This window comes from Ovis canadensis, chromosome 4 (assembly GCF_042477335.2).
Source record: "Ovis canadensis isolate MfBH-ARS-UI-01 breed Bighorn chromosome 4, ARS-UI_OviCan_v2, whole genome shotgun sequence".
Lineage (NCBI taxonomy): Eukaryota > Metazoa > Chordata > Mammalia > Artiodactyla > Bovidae > Ovis > Ovis canadensis.
Genome location: NC_091248.1, coordinates 46,527,814 through 46,547,406, shown reverse-complemented (window position 1 = coordinate 46,547,406; position 19,593 = coordinate 46,527,814). Strand labels below are relative to the sequence as shown.

At 42.7% G+C, this 19,593-nt stretch overlaps 1 protein-coding gene and 1 long non-coding RNA gene across 10 annotated transcripts in view; one reads left to right on the top strand and one right to left on the bottom strand.

Annotated features, from left to right (window-relative positions):
• Window positions 1-19,593, top strand: part of IGF2BP3 (insulin like growth factor 2 mRNA binding protein 3) — a 149,181-nt gene that overhangs the window by 111,269 nt on the left and 18,319 nt on the right. For all 9 annotated transcript variants that reach the window (XR_011256635.1, XR_011256634.1, XM_069587678.1 and 6 more), the window contains 4 exons: window positions 11,436-11,717; window positions 15,227-15,361; window positions 16,645-16,767; window positions 18,970-19,105. Coding sequence is in view for 7 of the 9 variants with exons in the window: in XM_069587678.1 (XP_069443779.1) it covers window positions 11,436-11,717; window positions 15,227-15,361; window positions 16,645-16,767; window positions 18,970-19,105 (676 nt within the window). In the remaining 2 variants the exon portion in view is untranslated. The remainder of the gene's footprint in view (window positions 1-11,435; window positions 11,718-15,226; window positions 15,362-16,644; window positions 16,768-18,969; window positions 19,106-19,593) is intronic.
• Window positions 9,026-17,738, bottom strand: LOC138439214 (uncharacterized). Its single transcript, XR_011256636.1, has 2 exons — window positions 17,134-17,738; window positions 9,026-10,579 (listed from the first exon to the last, which is right to left on the bottom strand). It is a non-coding gene; the product is annotated as an uncharacterized lncRNA (long non-coding RNA).

Sequence of the window (19,593 nt, the reverse complement as noted above, 5' to 3'; positions counted from 1 at the left end):
CGGTAATGTTTACGTGGTTCAGAATTTTTCAAGTCGAGATACATATACTGCAAATCTCCCTTCCAGCGCTGTTCCCCGACTACTTCACTGCTTCCTCGGAGATAACCGTATAGAAGACTAGTACATCTGCGTATCTGCCTCCTTTTTTACACAGATGATACCATAGCACTTGAGGGTTTTAAACGGATGTAACATATCTCTTCTGGTTGCATAGAATTTGGTTGTATAGATGTGGAATGTCTTAGTCTCAAATTAGAGTTTTAGGTCTCTTGCAGTTGTGAACAAAGATGTAGTGAATCCCTTTTGCAGTCATTTTGCAAGTGTGTAAGCACAGTCATAGGTTAAATTCTTAGAAGTAAATTTGCTAAGTCAAGAAGGATGTGCCTTTTTTGTTGGCTGCTGATGAGTTATCCTTTCTGGATCTTGAATAGTTTAAATCCCCCCCGGGACTAGGAGAGGGTCCATTTCTCCTTAATTTTCCCTAACACAGGGCTTTATCAAACCTGGCCTGTCAAGTGAGCAAAAAGTAGTATCTAATCATGTTAATTTCACATTTTTCTCAGAAGCCAGACTCGAGATTCACTTTTAACGCTCTAATTTGAGACTCTTAATGTGTATTTAAAATGTTAATTGAAGTATAGTTGATTAGTAGTGTTGTGCTCACTCTGCTTTAGAGCCAAGGGACTCAGGTTTACACATACGTACATTCTTTTTTCACTATTCTTTTCCATTTTCATTTATCTGAGGAGATTGAATGTAGCTCCCTGTGCCAAACAGGAGAACCTGTTTACCCATTCTAAAGGCAACAGTTTGCATCGGCCGACCCCAAATTCCTGGTCCATCCCTCCCCTGACCCTTAGCAACCACAGGTCTGAATTCCATGTCTGTAGAGACTCTTAATATTCAAATTTTCCTTCTCTTTGTATCTTTCATTTATTTAACATAAATATTAACAGTTTATATGCTTAGTCGCTTAGTCATGTCCAGCTCTTTGTGACCCCATGGACTGTAGCCCACCAGGCTCCTCTGTCCATGGGATTTTTCAGGCAAGAATACTGGAGTGGGGTGCCATTTCCTCCTCCAGGGGATCTTTCTGACTCAGGGGTTGAACCTGTGTCTCTCTGGAGTGTCCTGCATTGGCAAGCAGATTCTTTACCACTGAGCCACCTGGGAAGCCTCAACAGTTTATATGAAGACATAGAATTGTAGTATGAGTTATAAAATAAACTGATTTCTCGCAAACTGTTCTTTAATCATGATATGAGGGGAACAGGAAAATTTCACATTTTATACCTGAAGTAGAGTGAGGGTAAAAGTGTGCAGTGAGAAAGACAGGTGCTCCATTCATTTACATGATTGTGCAAAGAGCTCTGCTAAGTACTTGACAGAGCCAGCTCTCTGATAGATGGAAAATAAGGGATGACATGATAAACCCAAGGATATTTGAAGATTGCCGGAGGCCAGTCCCAATTGCCTTACTTGATGATTTATTATGTGAGGAAGGCAATGGCACCCCACTCCAGTACTCTTGCCTGGAAAATCCCATGGATGGAGGAGCCTGGTAGGCTGCAGTCCATGGGGTCGCTATGAGTCAGACATGACTGGGTGACTTCATTTTTCTTTTCACCTTCATGCATTGGAGAAGGAAATGGCAACCCACTCCAGTGTTCTTGCCTGGAGAATCCCAGGGACGGGGGAGCCTGGTGGGCTGCCGTTTATGGGGTCGCACAGAGTCGGACACGACTAAAGTGACTTAGCAGCAGCAGCAGCTTGGTAAAGAGCGAAATGCTTAGTCTAACAGTTATTTAGCCATATGGGAGAATGTCTGTTGGAGAATACCTACATAGCTGTACATAGCTTTGAAGAGATTTAAAGTGAACTTGACTGGGGACAGGTTGACATTTAGCACCCCTACCCCTCTTAGAAAAATTCTGAAGCATTAGGAGTACAGGCATAGGGCAGACTCTCATCAAGGCAGAAGATATGCCTGGCAAATGTGGAGACGTTTTAATTCTGAAAGTACTTTGTGATGATTGTTAGAGATGGTCAGGATCCTATGGATCACATGAAGGGAGGGAAAGACTATTAGGAGTTTGTGGCTTAGGTAACTATAGAATCTAAAGAAATCAGCTGGGCATTTCAAGGAGGGAAAATCATCGTGTCCTTTATTCTAGTAGTCAGTCCATTAACATTTATTGAGTGTCAGCTATTGACCAAAGGTTGCCAGTGAATAAAGGCAAAGTTTCTGTCCTCAAGGGTGTGCTCCCTGGTGCTGGAAGAATATTTGGAGAGGGATTACGTGATTTAATTTTTGTCCAAGTTGAATTTTCCTTTTAAGAATCCTGGGTTTTCTCCACCTCAAGAATTTCAAAGATCAAAGAGAATTAGACAATAAGTGAGTATTCATAGGAAGTTAACAGAATGGACAAATAGTTTTGTGGACAGTGTTATGAAAGCTATTAGCTTTCTAGTAAACTTTTTTTTAAAGATAGGAAGTGCACTATCGTTTTTAAAGGAGAATTAATTGTATTTGAGAGTCATTTGATAAAGTGGAAAAAGCATGGACTCTGAAGTCAGCCAGCTGACTGTAACCTTAACCTCTCTGAGCTTCTTTTCTCAGCTACAAAATGAATGCTGACAAGAAACTATTATATTTGTGTATATAAGCCCACATTTATAGACAGTAGTCTTATCAAATGGCCTGGCGCCCAGTAAATAATAATTCTAGTTCAACCGCTTGGTTTTGGGCACCGATAGAGCAGCTAGTCGTGGCTTGCGCAGGGGAAGGCTGATCCATTCAGGGCTTGTCTCCTGAACCCAGCAAGCCTGTTCTCTGAGCTCCACCAAGACTGTCTGCTGCCTAAGCTAAGCTGGCCTGATTTCTTCCTGCCTTTCCCATGGCAGCCATCCAAAGCTTGCTTCTCTAGGTGATAAGGGCTGAGTTGACATTCTCAGTTGACATCTTTAGCGTGTGTTAACATAGGCGTCTCTGTAACTGGGATGCGCTTGTGCAGATGTGAGTAGAGTGCGGAGACTAAGAGGGTTCATTTCCAGAGTCTGGTTCCATGGAATGGACTCCTGGTGACGCTTTTCTAGCTGTGACTCTGCTCAAGTTAATGTTCCTTAATATAATCCTATCTGTGAGATGCGAAGGTAGTAAGTCAGTAGCTATTAAACATTTTCCCAGCATTTTTCACTGCTGTAGAGAAAGCCCTGTTATTGTACAGGATACTTCATTTCAGATAATAACTGAAGTTATTATAATCCTCAGGAGTTAGAGACTAGTTCAAAAGCCTCTTTTTACTTAAAGCTTTATGAATGACACACTTTTTTTTTGTAATGAATGACAGTTTTTAGAGGATTCCTCAATAAGGCTGTCTCTAAGACAGAATTTAACATGGAAATTCCTGCCACCTTGTGGCTAAGAAGAAAATCAAAAGTTAACAGTGCTAATAGTACTAGGAAATACATATATTTGTTTTAACCACCCGCCTCAAATTACTAATTTCTTAGAATAATAAATGAGTAAAAATAATGAAAACTTATTTAAATCAGGAATATGTATTTAGTGTTTATTGTTCCTGGAAGCAAGACAGACTTGGATCTCATGGATAACCTATTCCTTCCATCTTCTGGGGATGCTCAGATAACAAAGATTCTAATTCATTGGGAGATTTGTCATGGGTGACAAAGAAATAACCCTTTAGAATTTCTACATATTTAGTTCTTTTTTTATTTTAGAGTTACTATTTCTTCTCTCTTTTTTTTGTATTTAGGGCCATTTATTATCTAGTTCAGTTCAATCCAGTCGCTCAGTAGTGTCGAGCTCTTTGCGACCCTGTGGACTGCAGCACACCTGGCCTACCTGTCCATCGCCAACTCCCAGAGTTTACTCAAACTTATGTCCATTGAGTCGGTGATGCCATCCAACCATCTCATCCTCTGTCATCCCCTTCTTCTCCTGCCTTCAATCTTTCCCAGCATCAGGGTCTTTTCAGATAAGCCAGATCTTCACATCAGGTGGCCAAAGTATTGGAGTTTCAGCTTCAACATCAGTCCCTCCAATGAATATTCAGGACTGATTTCCTTTAGGATTGACTGGTTTGTTTGATCTCTGTGCTTTCCAAAGGACTCTTAAAGAGTCTTCTCCAACACCACACTTCAAAAGCATCAATTCTTCTGAGCTCAGCTTTCTTTATAATCCAACTCTCCCATCCATACCAGACTACTGGAAAAACCGTAGCTTTGACTAGACAGATGGACCTTTGTTGGCAAAGTAATGTCTCTGCTTTTTAATATGCTGTCTAGGTTGGTCATAACTTTTCTTCCAAGGAGTAAGCATCTTTTAATTTCATGGCTGCAGTCACCATCTGCAGTGATTTTGGAGCCCCAAAAATAAAGTCTGACACTGTTTCCCCATCTATTTGCCATGAAGTGATGGGACCAGATGCCATGATCTTTATTTTCTGAATGTTGAGTTTTAAGCCAACTTTTTCACTCTCCACTTTCACTTTCATCAAGAGGCTCTTTAGTTCTTCCTCACTTTCTGCCATAAGAGTGGTGTCATCTGCATATCTGAGGTTACTGATATTTCTCCCGGCAATCTTGATTCCAGCTTGTGCTTCCTCCAGCCCAGCGTTTCATGATGTACTCTGCATATAAATTAAATAAGCAGGGTGACAATGTATAGCCTTGATGTACTCCTTTCCCTATTTGGAACCAGTCTGTTGTTCCATGTCCAGTTCTAACTGTTGCTTCCTGACCTGCATACAGATTTCTCAAGAGGCAGGTCAGGTGGTCTGGTATTCCCATCTCTTTCAGAATTTTCCAGTTTGTTGTGGTCCACACAGTCAAAGGCTTTGGCACAGTCAATAAAGCAGAAGTAGATATTTTCCTGGAACTCTCTTGCTTTTTCCATGATCCTAAGGTTTTTCTAAAGATAAATTTGGTGTTTTATTTTTTAAAACTGAACTAGAGTTAACAGCGCTGTGTTAATTTCTTCTGTACAGCAAAGTGATTCAGTTATGCATGCATATGTGCGTGTGTATTGTATATAATGCACTGAGTTGTCTGCAGTGGCTCCGTGATAAAGAATCCACCTGCTATGCAGGAGCTGCAGGGGATGCGAGTTTGATCCCTGGGCCTGGAAGATCCCCTGGAGAATGGAGTGGCAACCCACTCCAGTATTCTTGCCTGGGAAATCACATGGACAGAGGAACCTGGTAGGCTACAGTCCATGGGGTCACAAAGAGTTGGACATGACTGAAGCAACTTAGCACGTATATATATGTGTGTGTTTATATACACACACAAACAATTCTTTTTTTGTATTTTCCATTATGATTTATCCCAGGACATTGAATATAGTTCCCTGTGTTATACAGTAGGACCTGTGTTGTCCAGGGATTCTTATTTCTGGTGTGTAGTTTGTTGTTGTGGAATAGAAATGCAGTTTATATATTGAAGCTGCTGTTGCAGATCTTTCTGTATCAGCCTGAAGATATGTATAAAGTACACACAGCAGGGTTAGAAACGACTTGGCTGATGGCCAAGGCGAGGATGTTGACTCTTAAACTTTGAAAATTATGCAAATAGAAGACTTATTCTAGAAAAAGGAACAATAGATCAAGTAGTAAGATAAATAAATTTTTTGCCTTTTTTGCCATTCAGAGATAACCAGTGTGAAATTTGACATCAGGTTCGGTAGACTTTGTCTCATGCATTACAACTTACTATTTATTATTTACAATTAATTTTTATTGGAGTACAGTTGATTCATGATGTTGTGTTAGTTGCTGCTCTACAGCAGAGTCAGTCAGTTATGAGTGAGTGAGTGAGAGTCTCTCAGTCGTGTCTGACTCTGCATCTGCGTGGACTGTACAGTCCATGGACTGTTCCAGGCCAGAATATCGGAGTGGGTAGCCGTTCCTTTCTCCAGGGAATCTTCCCAACCCAGGGATCTAACCCAGGTCTCCTGCACTGCAGGCATCTTCTTTACCAGCTGAGCCACCAGGGAAGTCCAAGAATACTGGAGTGGGCAGCCTGTTCCTTCTCCAGTGGATCTTCCCAAGCCAGGAATCGAACCAGGGTCTCCTACATTGCAGGTGGATTCTTTACCAGCTGAGTTAGTAGCTGGTAGCTACTAGCTTGGAGAAGGCAATGGCACCCCACTCCAGTACTCTTGCCTGGAAAATCCCATGGATGGAGGAGCCTGGTAGGCTGTAGTCCATGGGGTTTCGAAGAGTCGGACACAACTGAGCAACTTCACTTTCACTTTTCACTTTTGTGCGTTGGAGAAGGAAATGGCAAGCCACTCCAGTATTCTTGCCTAGAGAATCCCAGGGACGGGGGAGCCTGGTGGGCTGCCGTCTATGGGGTCGCACAGAGTTGGACACAACTTAAGCGACTTAGCAGCAGCTACTAGCTAGCTGGTAGCTACAGCCAAGTAGCTACCAGGGAATCAGTTATGCATATACATATATCCAGTCTTCAGATTTTTTCCCCACATAGGTCATCATTACAGCTTTTAAAATGCCAAAGATCATTCTGTAGAATTGTGCAGGCTGTCTTTCCGTCAGCTATATTTATACTATTAGTAGTCTCTCTCCGGTATGTCATCCCTACCACAGGCTGTGCAGCTAGTCCTCTGGTGGGCATCTAGGTTGATTGCAGTTTTTTGCCATTAGAACTAGTTTGGTAATGAAGTCTTTCATTGTTTCCTTAAGATGCCTCCCTGCAGTTGTATTATCAGGCTTTTGGTTATTATTGCTGAATTGTATGTCTCAACCTCTTACTCTTGGTACAAGGAGAAAATGGAATGATGTGACTTTTCAATGATGGCTAAGCCTCATTTTGTTAGGACCTACGTAATACCCAGCAGTGAGAGAGATCTAGGAATAAGGGAAGATTTTAGACATGGAATTTACAGAGCCTGAAGACCATAAATCTGGTCGTTTATAGTTTTTCAGGTGAGGAGGCTAATGCCAAATCACAGAACGACCTTTCCGAGGTTCCTTGGCTACTTACTGTTCAAGCTGGTTTAGAATTCTAGTCTGTCTTTCACTGCTCAGCTCTGTATGTGTGTACCATTGGATACATTTAACTTCTCTGAGACTCTGTTCTTCTGTCTAATCCTTGAGATAAACTACTTATTCTTTCTTGCAAGACCCTTTCAGTCCTACCCTGTGATCTACCCCAATAAACTTAGCAATGCGATTAAGTGCTGCTGCTGCTGCTGCTGCTAAGTCACTTCAGTCATGTCTGACTCTGTGTGACCCCATAGACGGCAGCCCACCAGGCTCGCCCGTCCCTGGGATTCTCCAGGCAAGAACACTGGAGTGGGTTGCCATTTCCTTCTGCCAGCCAGCAGAACTGCTCATGGGTGGGAATTTCCTGGTGGTCCAGTGGTTGGGACTCTGCACTTCCAATGCAAGAGGCACAGCTTGGAACCCAGGGCAGCCAAAACGAAGCAAAACAAAAACTACTACTCACCATCTTCTGATTGACTCAGAATCACAGCAGAGCAATCAAGTAATGATAGGAAACAGCATTCTGAGTAATACACATGTGGGATAAACATCCTTGAGTTCCGCTGAACTGAATGCATGAATGTTTTGAATAATTAGATGACAGTTTTTGATCACGTGTCTTGCATGTACAGTAAGGTTGGTGAAAATACTAGAATGTTTTCCCCTGAATTCAGCAGACCACTAGATGATGTAGCATAGAGAGGTTATAGTGGTAGACTTAAAATTCAAAAATGTGCAGTCTTCAGTTGTGACACAGTCATCGCTGGCAGTTTATTCACTCCTGTACCTTCAGCTGTGTGCAGGTGTGGAGCGCCATGTGGGAAGGGGTCAGGAGCCCTGGCAGCTCGCAGTGGGGTATACACAGGGCATGCTGTTTGCTCTCTGACGGGAACAACCTGAGTTTGGAGTCATTGGGGCCCAGACGGCACTGGGTCCTGGAGCACTGTGCCGCCTGGCCTCCCAATGGAGAGCATCTTTTCTTTTGCTCTCAAAGAAATCTTAAAGCAGTACAGTGAAGTTGGGAAGTTATAGTTTAGTTATAGTTTATTCCAAGTTGAGAGTTGTTTCTTGGAACACACGTTACTGTATTTGGATACCCAGAAGCATCTGGTGACTTAAATGTTTATCTCTATTTATTTCCATGGAGAAGGACGTCTGTCTGTCTGTCTGTATATGTCTCTTAATCAGGAAAGAAGCTAATTAACTTTTTAGTAACATGGACTGTAGCCTGCCAAGCTCCTGTGTCCATGGAATTCTCCAGGCAAGAATACTGGAGAGGGTTGCCATTTCCTTCTCCAGGGGATCTTAATGACCCAGGGATGGAACCCACATCTCCTGCATTGCAGGCTGATTCTTTACTTTCTGAGCCACCAGGGAAGGGCTCCCCAGCCCCCAACTTCTTTTTTTAAAGTAACATTACTGACTTAATTGCACAGTCACTTACTCTCTTCTGAAGTGCTCAGTTGTAGAGTGGGGAAGGATGTTACTGTGAACTGTCCTTTTATGTACCAGGTCGAGTTGAGCCCTTCATTGCGTTGGGCTCTCCTCTTGTCTTCGAAAGAAGCTTCAGGGATAGGTTTCTCCTGGGCTTTGAAAAGCTTTATCTAATTTGTTGAAACATCTGTAATTCCAAACTTTCTGTAGTAAATGTACATCATTGATGTTAATAAAATTTCTAGCTGTTGTCTTCCTTTAGAAATAGCCAAAATACTTACGGGCCCTTAATGCACATATTCTTTAGGAAAGAAGGAGAGGGAAGAAGGTAGGAAAAAATGTGTTAACTGAAGGTTCTTGTATCAGGGCATTGGTAAAACAAGTTTTTCTGTGTGTCTGCTATCACCTATGAAGTCTATGAAAAGAATGCCATCTGTAGCTACTTTTTTTAAAAAAATTGAAGTATAGTTGATTTACAATGTCTTGTTAATTTCTACTGTACAGCAAAGTGATTCAGTTACACACACACACACACGGGAAAAGAATGTCGTCTGATACAGAACTCGCATGGAAATATCCCAAAATATATTGTATTTGGAAAAACAACAAATCACAAGACCATGTATATCATGATCTCAGCTACACTTTAAGAAGGCACTGAACACTTAAACACCTGTGTGAACAGATGGAAAGAAGTGGTCCATTTGCAGAAGTTATCACAGTTAATAGTTACTCTAGGAAGGGTCTTGGAGGTAATAGTGATAGAAATTTCTTGATACTTTGTTAGTCTGTATGACTGGGACCTTTTAAAGAGTTAATTCGTGTGCATAGACCTGTAGGACAGTGATGGAACAGGCCACTGATGTGCGAAAAGGGCAGAATTCTGAGTCCTGAGAACATTGGTGTGTCTTGTCTGGCTTTCTACATCTGCCATGCAGTTTCATGGTTTTGTTAGCCTTTTTGGTGCTGGGCCTATTCTCTTTCTCTTTGAAATGGAAAAATCTCCAGATAAAGCAGTATGTGAACCACAAATGATCACTCTGAGCAACCAGACAGAGCATTTTATGCCTGTTTTTCTCTCCTTGCCTGGGTCGAACTCAGGGCCCACTGGAATACCACCTGAGCAAAGATTCTGAGTAACCCTGGAGAAAGCGTGAGGCCTTTTTTTTTTTTTTTTTTAAATTCTGTTGTGCACTGGGAGTGTGTATTATTAGGGTGATGTCTATATGGCAGTATCTTCTGCCAACTTTTAATGAGTTCTTCACATTTAAAATATGTAGATAAGCTAGAACACACCAATGTATCTTATAAACTTAGGAATCTTACACACTTATCTCATAAATAATAAGTTGATGCCAGACATGGGTATTTACATAGAAATGTAAACAGGCAGAATCCTTCTGGTGTGAGGAGCCTAGAGAAGGGACAGTCATTGGAAGGAGGTCCTGGCGGGGCTTCTGGGACACTGGGGTGTCCTAGCTCTGAATCTGGAGATGCATGCTCACTGTGTGAAAATTCATTGAGATGTTTGCTTAAGATTGGGTACTTTTCCATAGTTCAGTTCACTCGTTCAGTTGTGTCCAACTCTTTGCAACCCCATGGACTACAGCACACCAAGCCTCCCTGTCCATCACCAGCTCCTGAATGCCCATCGAGTTGGTGATGCCATCCAACCATCTCATCCTCTGTTGTCCCCTTCTCTTCCTGCCCCCAATCTTTCCCATCATCAAGATCTTTTCAAATGAGTCAGTTCTTCACATTAGGTGCCCAAAGTATTAGAGTTTCAGCTTCAGCATCAGTCCTTCCAATGAATACTCAGCATTGATTTCCTTTAGGATTGACTGGTTTGTTTGATCTCCTTGCAGTCCAAGGAACTCTCAAGCGTCTTCTCCAACACCACAATTCAAAAGCATCAATTCTTCAGCCCTCAGCCTTCTTTATAGTCTAACTCTCACATCCATACATGACCACTGGAAAAACCATAGTTTTGACTGGATGCACCTTTGTTGGCAGAGTAATGTCTCTACTTGTTAATACGCTATTTAGGTTGGTCATAGCTTTTCTTCCAAGGAGCAAGCAAGCATCTTTTAATTTCCGTAGTTTTCCATAACAAGCCTCTAAAATGGGGGGAAAAAAAAAAGTAAAAGTAAAGCTCCTCTCGAAATAGATGAATGGGTGCGTGGATGGATGGATCGGTAGGGAGAAGACAGTTTTCGTCGTTTCCTTTGGTTCACCACCACCCCTGTCTCCCTGCCTCAGATCAGATCATAAGTTCCACAAGGTCATGGATTGCTTTTTTCCCTCAAGAACAGGCTCATAATAGGTATTGAGTGATTTTATAGTGGTAAGAAACATGAGTATTAAGTTCTACTTCCTCCAGTGAGTGGCTCAGAGATTTTTGTCGTTTGATTCTGAAAGTGTTTTAAATATTTGTTCTTAAGACATTAAAGCAAGGGAGGTGTGTATTGTAACATCTTTTCTATTCTGATTTGGAAAGACTAGCCAGAGGAGAGCCCCCTCCTCCTATTCTGTGGGGGTCCTCACAGGCTGTTACTGACTTCATGGTGAATAGCTTAGTAAATGTTGTTTTTTGTTTGCTTGGGTTTTTCTGGCCACACTGTGTGTCTTCTGGGATCTTACTTACCTGCCTACCGATTGTACCCAGACCTCAGCAGTGAGAGCACCAAGTTCTAACCACTAGACCACCAGGGAAGTCCCCATTTAGAGTTTGACAAAATGTGTTTTCACTTTACTGGTAAATGGCTCACATGTTCCCTTGGAAACCTGTCTGTTTTCCCCATGTGTCCTTCAAAGGGAATGTGGGTGGGGAGTGTTAGGTGTGTTCTGGATTTGCTATCTGTTCAGTGGCTTTATTCACGAGCTTTAGAGCTAGGGATCCTGAGTGGAAGAGGTGGTATTGCTGTTACTCAGCCTGGTTCCTCTTCCCACCCCCTGCTCCTTGTTGACTTCCAGAGCTTTAGACAAGCTGAATGGGTTCCAGCTGGAGACCTTCACGCTGAGAGTGGCCTACATCCCCGACGAGATGGCGGCCCAGCAGAGCCCCTCCCAGCAGCCCCGAGGCCGGCGTGGGTTTGGGCAGAGGGGCTCCTCAAGGCAGGGGTCTCCAGGGTCAGTGTCCAAGCAGAAGCCGTGCGACTTGCCTCTGCGCCTGCTGGTTCCCACCCAGTTCGTTGGAGCCATTATAGGAAAAGAAGGTGCCACCATTCGGAATATCACCAAACAGACCCAGTCGAAGTGAGTATTTCCTGGGGTGCGATGGGTGTTTGAATCTTCATAAGAGTATGTTGCTTGCTACTTCATGTCCTCCTGAACATGGTTATGATTCCTTCTTGTATGCTACTTGGGAATCTGGAAAAACCTTGTGATTTGATATCTTTAGTATTCATTTTATTAAAACCTGGGGCTGAACCTTAATCTTAAAGAGAACTTCAGATTTTCACACATGAATGGAAAACAAATGATACTCTTGATGGGGGAGGCCCTGACCTCTAGGTGGCTCTCTGCTCCCCCACCTCCACTGGTACCTGCCTTCTGTGCTTTTAGAAGTAATTTTCTGGGTCCAACACAGAAGAGTTTTTCAGTCTTGCTTTACTTCAGTGAAGAATAATTCAGTTTATGATCTGTAGTTATCCTGTGTTTAAGCCATGTAGTTAGAATGGTTCTTTCTTTAGGATGTTGTTTGATAGTTTTAATTTGCAGTTTTGGGGAATTAGAAGATTCTCCATCAAATACTGGAGCTAACTTTTTAGGAGTAGAAAGCAGGAGCTGTTTGTTTTTATTTATCACTGTAGTCCCAGCACTGGGCATGTTGATGGTTCTCACTTTTGTCAAATGAGTGAAATAACTGCATGTGAATTATGTTTAATTCTGTTAAAGTATATCTAAGGCACTGTCTCAGTTTTGGAGCTCCAATGATTATATGTTCGTGGTTTTGCTTTAGTAACCATCCTGTGATGCTGTATGTAAAGAATTTGACCTAAAGCAACTTGATGAACTCTGTCCTTGCCCTTAGTTCTGTAAATTGCTACCAGGCGCATCTCTGGGACAGTTGCCACCATATTTCCTGAAGAAGTGTGGATGTGCTAGGGAGAAGACGGAGTGTGTACACACCTCTCGAGTCATTCTACACAGAAGGGCAGGGGGATGGCCTTGGGCCAGCTACAGAGATGGCTGTGGATCATTTGCTTTTTAAATTTAATGAGAAAAATTATTTTGTGTGGTCCAAGGAGTTAAGCAAGAGTCTTTTTCAGAAAGTACAACTATGGTGCTGTGTTTGTTCCAACAGGCTTAAGAGGTTATCCATGTTGACCACAGGCACCATGCCAGCCTTCAGGTGGTGGGCCCATTTCTGACGTAGAAGCAAAATGAACCTTGTCTAGTGGTGGTCATGCGCTCACTCCCCTGGAGGAGTGGCACCTGGCCCTGCCTTCCCACACTTGGGAGTGGGGGAGATGCAGAGTGCTGGCTGCCTTCGTGCAAAGTCGCTGGCCTTGACTTCATAATGTCAGAGGGTAGGGAAGACTCCTGAACCATAGCCCAGTCAGTTTCCATCTCAGATTTGCCTCATTTTAATACAAGAGCTTCTCTTTAATCAAGAGCGTCTCTCTTGCATTGATTCCCCGTTACCTGCAGAAACTAATTATTCAGTCGTTTCCCTTCCTCATCACATGGCAGATGAAAGTTGTTCCTTTTAAAGCTGCTCATTTCCTTGTCAGAGGAAAGAGCTTCTGTGATTTAAATGAAACTGTTTGTTTTAGTTAAGCAGGAAGATGGAGGATGGAGAGGGAAGGGAAGCGATAGTTGTGTTCGATGATTCACTTGCAGCTCTGCCAACAGATTTAATTAACTCTTGCCATTGAAATTAGTCATTATCAGATCCTCTGCTTCTGGAATAGCCTCACAGGGCTGCCCCAATCTGTAAAGCAACATTCCTTACTCTCAGAGGATCAGAGTTTAGTAATCCTTAGCACAGTGAGCAGGTGGAAATAAACCAGGAGGGAGGTGAGCACATCACCTACTAGAAGAGAAGCAATACTTAGAGTGATCGGAGATTGAAACCAGTGAATGGAAAGTGGTTCCTGAGATCAGAGCTGTTATATAAGATACTCTTTTTTATTGGTTATTTCTAGACATTACTTATTTGTTTCACTTCTACATTGCCCTTATTTTTAGCTATAGGTTTTAATTCTGAGATAAATCTTGGGTTTTCAGTTAGGCATTTGGGAAAATGAAATCCAGGCCTTGATTTTATTGGCAAAATGTAGTGGTCATTCTCATAACCTCGAGTTACATAGCCTTTCCATCTAGTGTTTGAGTGGCCAGAGGAACTTAAAATAATTTTCCCTGAACACACTTTTTTTGATAGTTGATTTTCTTTCTTGTACTTTTTAAACAGAAGACTTGTCTTTGTATTTAATTCAAAGTGTACAAGTATATACATTAAAATAAAAGAGTTAATCTCCGTCTAACCCCTAAGGTGACCACTGAGTTGGGAATATGTCTTTATAAGACTTGTTCCTCGTGTCTACTAACACATGTAGCTTTAAAAGGGAGTTCATATCATGGTATGAAGTGTGCTGTTTTTTCCCGTGAGATCAAGGACCTTTTGCTTTGTTGGCACCTGTAATTTTACCACATTGATGAACAGCTCTGTGATCTGGATGTGTTATTTAATTGTCTCTTCCTGATTGGTATTTCCAAGATAGTTCAGTTTTCTTTCTACTACACATAGTGCAGCGGTGAACACGCCTGCACCAGTGGTTTCACCCCATGGTGACGTTTTCCCCAGCAGACATCTGTCAGTGTTGGGAGCCAGTTTTGGTTATCACACTTGGATGGGGGCAGGGGTGCTACCGGTGTCTACAGGGCAGAGGCCAGAGATGTGTAGCACCCTGCAGCACACAGACTGGCTTCCGCACCGAAGGGCTAGTCTGACCTGAAATGCCAGTACTGCTGGAGGGTGAGAAACATCACTCTTAGCCCACGTGTGAGACTACGTCTGTAGGAGATATTACAAGAAGTAGAATTCTTGGGTCAAAAGATAATAAGCAGTTCAGCGGATTGTTCTGTACTCTGCACCATGCCAGAGATGTGCGTGTCCCAGATACCCATCTGCATTACATCTGTGCAGGTCTGGAAGAGAATGACACCTTGTTTTAAGGACCAGTGAGACTGAAGATCATGGCGTGTTTAGTGGCCATTTGCCTTTTTGGATATAGAACTGCCGCCCTTTCTTTGGGTTCCACTCCTATCCCTGTTTGTTGTAGACTTTGCCCTGATCGGGGAGGCAACGTGGAGAAAGAACCCGGCAAGAGGAAACCGGGGAGTGAAAGCGCCACCTGTGACGGACTGTGGCCACGCTGTGTCAGTGGAGTCAGTAGCCCCGACTTGCAGGATCCCAGCTCCAGTCCTCTTGGCTTGTGTTCCAGGCTCCCTTGTGTTTTGAGTGGAAGAAAGCCTTTTGTTTGAACCCAGACTCTTGGGTATGAGATGTTTGACCTGTGGCACTTAAAAGGAAAATTAAGTACGTGCAGCTGCTCATGCCCCTGCATGAGCAGAGAGAGGGGAGTATTCTTGGAATTAACATTGGCCCTGTCCATGGTGACAGCTTATCAAGACTTGCTCTTGAGGAAAGTGAGTCACCCACTCTTTGCCCAGAAGTGCTGTGACTTTATAGGTGGTGCTGACAGTGTTGTGACATGCTTACAGCGCTTGTTTCCCTCTCCCCTTGTGCCCACCCCAAGAATTGATGTCCATCGGAAGGAGAATGCAGGTGCCGCTGAGAAGTCAATTACTATCCTCTCTACCCCTGAGGGCACCTCTGCAGCTTGTAAGTCTATTCTGGAGATTATGCATAAAGAAGCTCAAGATATAAAATTGTGAGTAAAGAGGATTAACCGGTGGGGAGGTTGATATTTATGCGGCCTTACTTTTGGGATTCTTTGACATAATTTTTGGGAATTGCCAGCAAACAAAGGGAAATGCTGTCCTGAAGAGTGACAGAGGGTTGGCACTGTTGTGTTAGTGGTTATAGAGCATAAGTCTTTTAAACACTTGTTTTCATTCATGTTTGGCTATGTTGTGAGTGGTGTTAATGGGAAAAGTCCAGCTGTAAAAAGAAGGCATTTGAGGTCATAGGAAGCTCACCTAAGGTCCAAGAAGCATCCCTAGGATTTACCCAAAGCGGGGACCCCAAACCCTCACTCCTATACTTGGAGCTTGTTGGAGCTCAGCCTGTGTCTGCCAGCCCACCCTGCAGGAGCAGGGAGAACAGAGCTGGGAAGTGCCGTCTTGTGCCGTGGGAAGCTGGCTGTTGATTTAGGTGTTTCCAGTTGAAACTCTAAATTTCTTGTGCATGGGAGCCTTGAGCAGAGGCTGGGTTCTCTGCTGCCTGTAGCATCTAGCATGGTGGTGTGCTGAGAGGAGGGTCCAGAGTAAGACGCTGGTCCTAGCCTGGGGGCTAATGACCAGCATTTAATTTGGAGGGACCTTTGAAGTATATTACATATATTTTAATTAGAAGGTGTTATGTTTTGCTTTATTATAAGATTAAAATTCCTTTTTAATATAGAGAAAAGTGAAGAAAAAGCCCACCACTTAGATGACCCCAATGACATGTTAACACAGTGCTATCTGTGTCCATGATTTGGAAAGTCAGAAAGGTGCAAAGTGAAAGCCCCTTCTCTCACTCTCATACTCTTCACTCCAAAGTGTAACCCTGTTGAGTTTCTTCTGTTTCCCTCTATAAATCATGCATTTTATTTCCAGGGGGGTATTTAAACGTTATTCTAAAATCATCCTGTTTTGTGTTGTATGTGCTATTCTGGTATTGGGGGTTTCAGAATATGAGTTTGAGTAAGGTGTTTTTAAAGAGCTAACTAGAATCCATTATTGGAAGACATTCCCTAAGATGAATAAAAGAAAACTTTTAAAAATTAACTCCTATCCAAATACTTGTCAGTGTTTTTTCATCCCCCTCTCTTCATGCATTGCTAGAATGTGGGCTAACGGTCAGCAAGCTTTACGGTGTACCTGGCAGAATGCTTCCCTATGGTAGGCAGGAAGTCAATGTTTAATGACTGAATATTGTCCTTTTACCCTAGAATAGGTATACTTACTCTGACTTGATGGCCTTTTTATTTTGTTTCATTTTTCTTTACAGCACAGAAGAGATTCCTTTGAAGATTTTAGCCCATAATAATTTTGTAGGACGTCTCATTGGTAAGGAAGGACGGAATCTTAAAAAGATTGAGCAGGACACTGACACTAAAATCACAATATCTCCGTAAGTGCTGCCTTGCTCTCTTTTGAATTAGAAAACTTTTAAAAATGCCATTTCCGAGCTATGGGTTATATATTAAGCGGATTACAACTCTTGGAGCTGGCCTGTCCCACCTGCTTATGCTTCACTTCTCACACCCATTCTCTCCTGCCTGCTGTCTGTCACCCACGGTGAAAGCGTTCTCTGTTCCCACTACAAAGGCAGGATACGCCAATACTCGACGTGCCTATTTCCTACTGAAGTCTTGCTGGGGTTTTCTGGCATCTGCTCTGAAAGCCGGAATGTAAAACCCTGTGTATTATCCATCGCTGTATAACAGATTATCCCAACATTGGCCACTAAAGACAAGGGTAAACATTTCTTGCTCACCTGGTTTCTGTGGAGCAGGCATTCAGGAGCACAGCATGACTGGGTGGTCCTGCTTTGGGGGTCTCTTGATATTGCCGCCAAGCTGATGGCTGCTCTTAGAATGTGGCCTCAGCGCCTCACCTCAGCTCAGCTCCTCCACAGGGCTGTGTGGGGGCGTCTTCAAGTCATAGCAGCTCTCTTCCCTCATAGTGAACAACCTGAGACAGCAGGACAGAAGCAGCTGTGTCTTATGTAACATAGTCTCAGAAGTCATTCTCTTGACCATTTTTTCTATTGTTGTTGACACAAGTCAGCTTCAGTCAGTGTGGGAGGTCGGTCACTGGGGAGTGGGGATCTTGGAGGCTGGTCCCCATGCATACAGTCCATGAATGCTCTGAAATTATGTGGAAAAGGCCTTTCTCTTCTGAGGGTGACTTTTATTTCCTTCAGGGCACCCTAAAAAGTTGAGGGGAAAGAGACTGACGAACTAATGAAGAATAGTAGAGAAAGACTGGGGCAGTATGTTCATGGAGCAGGGAGTTTTCGTAGAAGTGGGGGTGGAAAGGGAATGGGAGAGTCCCGCTTAGTGGGAAAGAAAAAACTGCCGAACAGTAAAAAGAACAAATGATCCTACCCTGTCTTGAATTTTATGCTCAAGAAGGGGAAGGTTTTAAGAGGAGAAAAAATATATCATAAAGGCTATTCTGGAAGCAGCTATTTTAAAAGCTGTAATAGAAAATGCTTTTCAGGGGAGAGTGGGTTGAGCCTGAGGAGGAGACATACACTTGTTTACAGGGTCTGAGATGAAACATCTTCATTGTGTAGATTTTTTTTTTTTTAATATGAATTTATTTATTTTAATTGGAGGCTAATTACTTTACAACAGTGTATGGTTTATATTTTAACAAGTATGGGAAGAAGTTAAGGAATAACATCCCATTCATCTGGCTCATGTTTAGCTTGAGACACTTTGCTAGTAGTGAAAATGAGAGCTTAACCCTAAGAACATGAAAGGAAACTGTCCCAGTATTCCGTATCCTTTCCATCCATTTCCGGAGTCTTGATTCCACGGTAAGTACCTCCCATGGGTTTCCCTTCAAGGCTGTTGAATGGCTGAGACTTAGATGGTCTCAGTGTCATCTGAATGGATTTTGACGCTTCTACAGGAGCTGAGACAAGCAGAGAGTTTCTGAATATTGCTGTTACATCTTAGCTTTTTAGTTGTCTAAATGGTCATCGAGGGACTATTTTTAAAATTCAGCCAAAATGGATTGATCTGTATTATTTCCTCAAGCCTATGTCAATCTAAATTCTAAAATTAGCAACAAAAATAAGCTTAGACATATGACTTCTGGGTGCCATTTTGGGATATTTTCTTGCTTATCCCTTGCTTGGTGACCTGAAAAATGCAGTTGCACGGCAAGGCCAGTTACACCCCAGGCTGGCCAGTGCAGACGAGAAAGTCACTTACTAAAGGTCGTATTCATCTGCCTCTTGGGTTCCACTAAAACTCTAGGTTCCTCTGGATCATTTTCTTTACTGTTCAGTTGTGAAAAAAGCTCACCTTAAGTGGTCAAGTATAATTTGTTTAAAACATAGGCTTAATTGAACTGCGTACACAGAGATATTTATTGAAAAGGTGGGAGGGGCAGTATTTTCTATTCTCCTGCAGCTGTACAATTCTTGCATTCACAACTTTTGGGGCTTACTCATTTTTCATGACGTCTAACCACCTACTTTTACACATTGCCAGCCTCCACAGTTGGGTTTGAATTGCCATCTGTGGTTGAACTATTATTAACTGTCTCCCTCCTATAATTTCCAGTCTTTTTCTTGCCTCTCTGTTTCAATCCACAGATTGCAGGAGCTGACACTGTACAATCCAGAGCGCACCATCACGGTGAAAGGCAACGTGGAAACATGTGCCAAAGCTGAGGAAGAGATAATGAAGAAAATCAGGGAGTCTTATGAAAACGATATTGCTTCCATGAATGTTAGTTTTCTTATGAAGGAAATGTCTTTGTTTTGATGAACAGTTCAAAGATGTTTTCAATTGCCTTACCATTGATTTCTTTAATGGCATCATTGTTAGATGTGGTTTCTGATTGACTCTGAGCACCGGGGTGAGTGCCCTGGGATAGTTGGGCAGACACAGACTTGGACCTCAGGCTTGGCCATCTTTTGTGATTTTAGCTAACTTTGCGCCTTAGCTTCCTTACCTGTGACGTAAGGCTGCTGCTGCTGCTGCTAAGTCACTTCAGTTGTGTCCGACTCTGTGCGACCCCATAGATGGCAGCCCACCAGTCTCCCCCTAATACCTCCCTAAAAAAGGCTAATCTCTTCCATACAGTGTGAATTTGAGGGAGATTATGGTATTATAGGAATGTGGCTTTAGGAGTATGTGAACTGGTGTGACTCTTAGCTCAACCATTTATTAGCTGTCGCTTTATTCTTATGGACAACTTACTTGGTCTCTCGGAG